Genomic DNA, 8,949 nt, shown 5'->3' with positions numbered 1-8,949 from the left:
AATCACACATCAATTTACAACAATGCTGTATGTATACAATAATATTAAAAAAATACGTTTCTTGTAGCCGACAAATTTATCTCACTTAATGAGAGCAAATTTGGCCCGACTTCAATCACTGTTTGATTTATTTTCTCTTGTTTGTTGTTGAAGACATTTATCTCCAATTCAAGTCACAAATTACGAATTCGACGTTGTCATTTGGTCCTTTATTTTTTTTCCGTTCCAGAGCTTTGCATCGTTAAGATTGTGTTGACCCATCGAATATGTCAACCACGTTGACGTACGATAAAAGCGCAAAATACAGTCTATGTGGGCAGTGGCTAACCCGGAAGTGAACCAGAAAAGCTTCTTCAGTCTTTTCCGGGTTTGCGACGAAGTTTTAAAATAAAGTGTCTTGAAAAGATGCCGCTTCACTTCACTAAAGATGCTTTACCACATTCTGTCAGCGGCGACTTCCACAACCTCAACAAATTCAACGACCAGGTAAACGCGCTTGTAATTTTAGCAGACGTCTGGGTCCTTTAGCTAAAGCTAGCGGATGATGTCAAATCACAAGACTCCTTCCAAAGCTTGTCAAATGTTGATCGATTTGTCACAAACGTTTGTTGATTTACAGCAATTTCTTCGACTGGTGGAAATTCTCTTCCAGTTTTTGTTAGAGCCTAAAGAGGTAATTACGCACGCACCTACACACCCGATTTTCTGTATTGATAGTTGTTAAATACTGAGGACATTTTGTTACACTTACACGAATAATATTCAGTATGTACAAGTGTATTATAAGATTTATTATACACCTTTCAAGGAATCCAAGGATGCTGAGAAAGGGCTAGCGCATTTAGCGGCAGCGGCATGTGTCGTGGCTCAGCACGTCACTTCCGCTTATGCCGCGGCATCTGCCTCTGCCTTTCCCTCGGGAGATGCCGCGACTCCATTCAACTTGGTGCCGCTGCCATTACTCATTCCACGGCATCGCGTGTTTATAAACTAATTATTTTTTCGTTCGTATGTGTTAACGAGCTGCGTGTTTTTTTGTGTTTTGTCAATTTACTAAACACTTTCTTATTTTCACAGACTTGCACTGGGTGGGTTGACTGTGTGCTCCCTAGCGCAAGTCCGTGAAAATAAAAAAAGTGTTTAGTAAATAGAAAAAAACCAAGCAGTTCGTAAACACATAAGAACGAAAAATTAATCCGTTTATAAACGCAAACGCGGTTGCTGATGTCGTGGCATAAGCGAAAGTGACGTAACTGATGCTGCGGCGTAAGCGGAAGTGACGTCGCTGATGCCACGGCACATGCTGCTGCCGCTAAATCGCTAACCCTTACTGGAGGATGGTTGTGGTTCTCAAACACCTTACTTCAAAGTACTACCTAAAAAAAAATACACAAGTCTCCCAAGTACCACCATAATGACCAACAATGTGTGACGTAAGAGGCTTAAGCATTCATCAAAACGAGGCAGGGGTTAAATCCACACATACGTCACATTGACCCGGAAGCTATTGAGCTAAAATGCCTATTTTTTTAAATGTATGAAAATGTATCAAAACTATTGAGAGGTGCGAAATGGAAAAAACAAGAGGCGGGCGCAGTACTATGATCCCACACTGATTTTGAGTAAATAGGTCACATGATCTGGAAGCTATTGAGCTAGAATGCTAATTTTTACGTATAAAAATTCCTAGAAAATATTGAGAGAAAAAATAAAGTGCTTCACAATAAAAAAATGATCAAAATGATATCAGGATTAATTATATTACTCAAAGAATCCAAAACCTACAGTGTGTGAAATATCTATTGATATGCATAATATTTAAAACTAGAAGGGGAATTAAAGCCATTAAAATTATAAAAGATGTTCATCCCATCAACAAATGTGTTCACTTATTTCGATGTGTTACAGTCAAGTTTTGTACATATGTGGATAATAGTTATAGAATATTTGTACAATATTATTAATACTCGTGTAGTAGATAATTGTGTATGTGTGCATGCGTCTAGACAGAGATGTTGATGCAGCAGCTGAGCGACTTTGCAAGTGAGCACAGGATGAGTGCGGGCCCGCTCAAGAACCTCATGAAGAGTGTCATCTTCGTGCCACAGGGTGACCTTGACACACACACACACACACACACACACACACACACACACACACACACACACACACACACACACACACACACACACACACACACACACACACACACACACACACACACACACACACACACACACACACACACACACACACACAATAAATAAGCAGAACCAGGTTCAAAGGTCAAACACAATTCATCCCGAGATGATGCTAGCCATCCAACAAAAGAGTGAAAATAAAAAACAAACATTTAAAACAATTACAGAAACACTTTTTAAAGGGTAACTCAACACTAAATCAACATTTTTTTTAGCTGATAAACTGTATAAACTGGTGTCTACTAATGCTGTACATGTCATAGTCATTATTTTTACATTTTAGTGCATGTTTGTTGAAAGCGTGAATTTGAGGTAAAAATCGTCTTGTTTGATACCATCTTAAGGTTAAACACTGAGATAAACACAGTTTGGCTGTTTGTCTTCTCATTACACTAGAAGTGGCCGACAACGTCACTTGTGGACTATGACGTAGTCGCCCCCGCCACCCACCGGCTCAGTCTCGTACGCTCCTCCTTAAACGCCTTTTTAGCAGTTGCTGCTGTCAATCACAGCCAGACCACGCTCATCCCTCTTCCCATTCGCAACACCCCCTTTGAGCGCCGATTTCAAATCTTAGTGAGCCAGGGGTGGAGCAAGAGTCTGATTTCCTGTTAAGTTCCCATATTCTTTAAAAAAATTCAACTTTTCCCACCAAAACTCAAGACTGTTCTCATTACATATACAACTTTTTATCTTATAATTAAAATAATAATAATATTAATTATATTGTTCTAATTTAAACTATCCACCTTTTTTTCTTGAAAATATACTGTACAGCTTTATTCTTGCAATGGAATGACTTGAATATACATTTTTTCAAAGAGCTGTATACATTGAGTTGAGTAATATTCAAACGTAAATGTCAAAAATATAACTATTCTAATAATGTTTTGAGTTTCTTCTTAAACTTCTTTCCCGAAAAAAATACACAATACTCATAACGCTCGACTTTAATCTAAAAACATACACAACTTTTTATCTCGAAAATATACTTTTTTTTTTTTTTATCTTTAAAAATGGTGTTATGACTTCAGTCTTGAAAATTCAAATATTTTTATTTTGAAAATATTTGACTGATCCTAAAGCCTGGTACACACATAAAGACAATTGGGCTGTTTTTGTCCCGATTTTGCCCCAAGGATGTCAAATGCCAGACAATCTTATGTCTTATAAGATTGTCTTATAAGATTATCTTTATGTGTGAGCTGTGTTAATTAAGAGTGGATTTGTTTTGTAATTGGATCCAAAACCAGTCGGGGGGGCCGACAATCTTAAATAATGAACGTGTTCAATATTTACGATGAAAATGACTCCGCAGACTGTGATGTAAACGGAATGTAGCTGTTTGTGCCATTTTTCAAAATGTCCATGTTCTTAATTCAAAAATAAGTGCAGGTCTCAGCAGGGCTTCAATGCATTTGACTCACCAATTGTTTGCTCAGGCGATGAGGTCAGGAACCGGGTTATAGATGTTGGGTAGTTTGAGGAGTTGATTCATGAACAAAAAGAATCCTTTCATCTTGAAATATTGCAGAATCTCATAAATAATGCTAATAACGCTCGAAAAACCTTAACAAGCCGAGAGGCCTGCCTATAGCTTGTTTCCCCTCTCACACACACACATACACACATGACCAGAGCTAAGGCAGCCATCTTGCTTTTTAAGCAATTATTTGAAAACATTTATTTCCTTGCAGACATTAACACTTTACACTGCTCCCGTCGCCTGTCCCCTTCGGAAACATTCGGCAATCATTGGCGCACACCCGGAATTGCCCGGCGGGTCATCTTCGTGTTTGTGAAGTCACGTGTCATCACGCAAGAGCTTTTCTACGGAGGACTGGATTCTTGACCAGCGGTGGAAGAAAATCTTTATATGTGTGGGGAGCTATGATGAGATTATGTGAGCACCCCACACACAATATGTTAAATGCCGATTTATTTATTTATTTTTTATCTTTATGTTTGGGGTCTAAATAAAAAAAATCCTTGTGTGTGTGTGTACCCTTAATTTTCCTAATATTATGACTTTAATCTAGAAAATATACTACTTTACTCTCGGAAAGTTACATTTAAAAAAATAAAATATTTTCAGTGTGGCCTTAATATTCATTAGCAATATCTTAACTTGAATGTAACACAAACATAAAATTATGTTATGGTAATAAAAAAATTAAAAAGCGTGTCTTGTCTCCTATTCAGGTGCGATAAAGAGGAACCTGATGGCTGAGCAGCTGAAAGAAGATCTGCAGACTTTAGGTACGTATGAAATAATGCTGTAATCCATTTCATTGTGCATTTTTTTTATTTTCTTATGCTGCTGCAGGACTTCACGAGGACAAGGCTACTCACTTCTCGCAACAGGTCTCAAATGTTTCTCCTCTTCTCAAAGACGTACTGGATTGTCACATATTCCTTCCTCCATTTTGGGCCCTGCGCCTTAACGCCTGTCGTACCATACAGTGGGCAGAACATCGTGCGACGCTGTGCAGACTGGCCGCGCGGCAGACGCTGACTGTCAACCGCCTGGTGGACATGGAATGGAAGTTTGGCGGTGAGAATAATCGGAATAATAATAGAGATGTTAATTATAGTATAAACGTTTAAAAAAAATAGTGTGTATATTAAATTAATTATATAAGTAATGTAAAAATAAATACAATGGACCACCACACAGATTCGCATATTTGCTGATTTGTATTTTTTCCTCCCAATTTTTTTATTTTTTTTTGCTGTCAATCAGGATCTCGACCGTGTTTTTCTCACGTCTGTTTGACACGTCTTCCATAAGGGTAGAAAAAAAATAGAGGAAGTTGAAAGTACAGTGACAAAATCAAAGACATGCAGTGTGATGGATGATTTAATGCCTGTTGTACAATATATTTTACATTATTTTCTTTGACTTGACGTGTTTTCTTTCTTTTCATCAATCAAATTTCAGTTAAAGTGTTTCACTGTTTAACATCTGTGACTCCACAGTGACTGTCGGCACCAGCGAGATCCGCCAGATGAGCAACATCTTTGTACAGGTACGTTTTTATTGGAACGTTTTGAGCTCAAAATAACATACGGTAGTTTTATTTAAGCATTGTGCTTGTATCTCAAATGGTTTCTTTGTCTTCCTCGTGTGCAGCTCAAGCTCGTTGTCCAGAAGGGACATTCCACGGAAAACCTCTACATGGGTGAGGAATTGTGCCTGTTGGGGAAGTTAAAAAAACATGTGGCCGGTACGGGGGAGTGCATCGTAGATAGTTCAAATGTTGTTGATGTTTGATTACTTTTTTCTTTGGACATTTCAGAGCTGACACTCCCCCAGTTTTACAACTTCCTGCACGAGATGGAGAGAGCCAAAGCCAGCATGGACTCGTTTAGCTGAGTGGGTGTGTTTGCGTGTTTGCAGTCTTTCGTCTTTTTCTGTTATGTATCTATGTCTTATGGTTTTTTTTTTTTTTTTTTAGCTCAGCTTCCACTTTGTAAAAGCCATGACACATTTCAATCTAATAATAAAGATGCGCCACAAAGACAATGACCATCCATCCATCCATTCGTTATCTGGACCGCTTATCCTCACTAGGGTCACGGGTTTGCTGGAGCAGGCCAAATCGCATGGCACAAATAGACAAACCAACCACTTACACTCATACACAGTAAATTCTGTGGAGTACATTTTTAAAGTGGGACTAAATAGACTCAGTTTTAGAGTAATATTTACACTTGGGAGAGAGTAAAATAAAGAAGGGGGGGGGTGAATAAAAGTCACACAAGGGTTGAAGAAACGAACTCATGACCTTCACCTTGGGAGGCAGCCAATCTACTCCCTGAGACATTCTGCGCGTGCAAATTAATGAGCACTAAGGTTTTCCCCTCCCGTTAAGAGAAGTCAACAAAGTGCACGTGCTTGTCCAGTCGTGGCAACGAGCTGCACGGTGCAGGATCAGGACCAGGACAGGGGCCGGACCTTCCGGCAGTGGTGCCGCGGAGTGCGGCAAGGCGAAGACGGTGACGCGTGTCATGTACGACAACATCGTGCACGCTCTGTTGCACAGCGATCAAAAACGAGCATAAGAACGGCAAGTTCAAGGTGTGGATTAAGTCCAAAGGCTTCCAGGTCATGACGACGGTGGGGCTGGAAGCGCCGATGTCAAATTAGTCCTGTTCGTGCCCGTCACGACGACAGTGGCTCGGCTTCCTCTTCCACTGCAAAGTAATAGTAAAAATAGTATCAAATTATGTGAAACATGACCTTTTATGGTTATACAAATATTTGTCATTGTCTAAAGAAAGGTAGTTTATTTTATTTAATTTATTTATTTTTTCAATAAACTTCCCCCACCACCACCATTGTTTTGAAATTGTGGATGATGAACTCATCTTTTGCATCATTTTATTCACAAATAATTCTATATTTTGAAAAAGCTTTTATTAATTTGTTTTGTTTAATTCATCTATTTATTTAGCTTCCCCAATACTGGTTCTCCAGGGCCAGAATCCTTGTTTCCGTCCACCAGCACACCTGATTCAGGATTTTCAGGCTTCCGAAGAGCTTGCTGATGAGCTGATTCTATGAGTCAGGTGTTTTGGAGAACGGAAACATCAAAAATCTGCAGGACTCCGGCGCTTGAGGACCAGGATTGGGGAAGCCTGATACATGATGTCAAAACTCATCTTTTGCTCTGCAAATAATGTGAAAAACAGAATCTAAAAAGCAGAAGTCAACATATAATAAACTATAATGAAAACTCCAAAATGATTATAACCTTGATCCCATGGTGTTACTGTGGCAAAGATCAGACAAGTTCGTCCCTACGTAGTTTCAAGCACGTCAAAAGACGCCATTTCTTGGGTGAAGCAAGCATTAAGTCACGTCTTTTAGAAGTTTTTGCAAGTCTCCCATCTCTGGCAAAAACATAAATTTACAGTACTTAGTGTAAACTATTATGTTTTCAATGCTACAAAATGTTTTGCTATGTCTTGCTAGTTGCTACATGGCAGCTAAATGAAGGTTGCGTGTCCAGTGTGCAGATGTGGTGTCCCTGAAGCGAGCGGCAATGGTGGAAGATTTCTATGACATAATCTATGCCATGCATGTGAAGACAGTCAGACTAACCAAGCAAAGCTCCCTGGCACGTTGGCCAGAAGACCGATGACGCTGTAAGTGTTCCTTCCCACTTGGGGGTAAGTATAAAACAGATAAATGCATATAACAGAGATGCTTAATTTAATATAACAGCAACATAAATACTATTTAGCGTTAGCATTGAGCTAGCGGAATGTGGTTGTTTAAAAGTGTATTTAGCTTCATTTTATGTTTAGTTTTAGGGTAAACTTCAACTGGGGGTGACAATAAACACCTAGAAGTTTATTTTGTGATTTTGTGTTTGGCTCTTCGCCAAAGTGATGCTTATTGACATTTCCGAGCTTACATCACAAGTTAAAACGGCGGTCAACTTGGTGAAATGAAGCTCTCTAGCATTGGATTTTTGGATTGTTGTAATTTGATTTGTGATGCTTATTTTGATTTAAAAAATTAGATGACATTTGACTACTGTAACAATCTGCTTGATTTGTATGCTAGTCACAGACTACAGTCAAAAGCAATGCAATACACAAATGTTTGTTTTCACCATATAAAGGAAGCATTTGCATTGCATTGCATTACGGAGATGTCAGAACTGGCCAGATGCATCTCAAGTGTGCACTTGAAAGTAGAACAAATACAAAAAAACGCTCATATTTAGAAAAATTCTCAAGTTGGGCCACTCAAATCTCAAGGCATCACTGTACTCTTGTTTTTAAAAAAGCTACAAGCAAGGATTCCATTTAAAGGAGATGTATTTATTTTCTCCCAATTTTTTTTTTTTTAAATGGCCATTAGGAAGTAAAGATGGAGCATTTTTTAAACATTCAATGGGTATTTGGAGAATTTAATAATTTAAATGCATTATATTTATACACAGTGAACATAGAAACATTTTGTTTTGTCAAATGTAGACATTCATGCAAATTGAAGAGATGGTGCAATCAATATTTTGAACCAAAGGTGGTCCTGTGTCATGGAAATGTTCCACTGCTCACCCTGCCCTTGTTAATCACATATAAAAATAAAATATTTCACTTTTGTACTAAACACTTCTTTTTTTTTGTTTAACACAGAAGACAAAGGTACTGACACTGCCCTCTGCTGGCCACACTGGGTTACCACAAAAAATATGTATTTTTCCTTATTTGGTCTCAATGCAACATTTTCCCTCCATCAATTTTTAATACCACATATCCGCAAGGGTAAGGGATGGCCTTGAGCCTAAACCAACTCAATTTTAGGTAAGAGTTATACCCTGGACTGGTCGCTGGTCAATATCAGGGCTAGACAAATACTCAGCCGAGGTTCAAACCCCAAACCTCCAAACCTGTCAGACAGATGTGCTAAGTACACTAACATCATGATGCCCTGCCTTCAATTTTTTATTATTATTTTGAAATTATTAATTGTTTGTATTTGGACATTTTTAATTTTTTAATGCAGATAGCGGAGACGTAGGCCTTCCTGCCCCGAGAGGCCGTTACGCGCTTCCTGATGGGCTGTGGCAGAAGAGGATGCACGCCATTGCACACTGCTCTGAAGGTAAAGAGTAACACACGCACACACACACACACACAGAGTCAAGATCAAGAATACATAAAGTAGTTCATAAAATAGATGCCATAGTAATAGATGGTTCTTGGATACTGCGGGTAGATGAATAGAATA

General features: G+C 38.7%; 2 protein-coding genes and 1 long non-coding RNA gene across 6 annotated transcripts in view; 2 read left to right on the top strand and 1 right to left on the bottom strand.

Moving 5' to 3' along the window:
• The first annotated feature begins 319 nt into the window (after nucleotides 1-319).
• On the top strand, nucleotides 320-7,341 carry commd7 (COMM domain containing 7). 3 transcript variants are annotated; one of them, XM_086069891.1, is made up of 10 exons: nucleotides 320-486; nucleotides 620-673; nucleotides 2,007-2,109; nucleotides 4,404-4,460; nucleotides 4,528-4,565; nucleotides 4,665-4,755; nucleotides 5,181-5,230; nucleotides 5,335-5,383; nucleotides 5,501-5,581; nucleotides 7,217-7,341. In XM_086069891.1, exons 1-9 carry the CDS (start codon nucleotides 406-408, stop codon nucleotides 5,575-5,577), a joined length of 600 nt encoding a protein of 199 aa, XP_085926017.1. In that variant the 5' UTR covers nucleotides 320-405; the 3' UTR covers nucleotides 5,578-5,581; nucleotides 7,217-7,341. The 3 variants fall into 3 exon arrangements, with proteins under 3 accessions (XP_085926017.1, XP_085926016.1, XP_085926015.1); XM_086069890.1 differs by lacking the exon at nucleotides 7,217-7,341 and adding an exon at nucleotides 5,660-5,727; XM_086069889.1 differs by lacking the exon at nucleotides 7,217-7,341 and having other exon boundaries at nucleotides 5,501-5,727.
• Nucleotides 5,495-7,228, bottom strand: LOC147179917 (uncharacterized). Its single transcript, XR_015094208.1, has 2 exons — nucleotides 6,959-7,228; nucleotides 5,495-6,398 (listed from the first exon to the last, which is right to left on the bottom strand). It is a non-coding gene; the product is annotated as an uncharacterized LOC147179917 (long non-coding RNA).
• LOC147179915 (nucleolar protein 4-like) overlaps nucleotides 7,218-8,949 on the top strand; it is a 48,272-nt gene continuing 46,540 nt past the window's right edge. Inside the window, exons 1-2 of one of the 2 annotated variants that reach the window (XM_086069884.1) lie at nucleotides 7,218-7,352; nucleotides 8,725-8,823. In XM_086069884.1, the coding sequence (XP_085926010.1) occupies nucleotides 8,776-8,823 (48 nt within the window). In that variant the 5' untranslated portion in view covers nucleotides 7,218-7,352; nucleotides 8,725-8,775. Of the gene's footprint in view, nucleotides 7,377-8,724; nucleotides 8,824-8,949 lie in introns of both variants that reach the window. The other variant, XM_086069883.1, reaches the window with a different exon arrangement.

This window comes from Leptonotus elevatus, chromosome 2 (genome assembly GCF_054856555.1).
Source record: "Leptonotus elevatus isolate MCC_2025b chromosome 2, RoL_Lele_1.0, whole genome shotgun sequence".
NCBI lineage: Eukaryota > Metazoa > Chordata > Actinopteri > Syngnathiformes > Syngnathidae > Leptonotus > Leptonotus elevatus.
The sequence above is the reverse complement of the archived record's forward strand: the minus strand, read 5'-3'. Positions and strand labels throughout refer to the sequence as shown.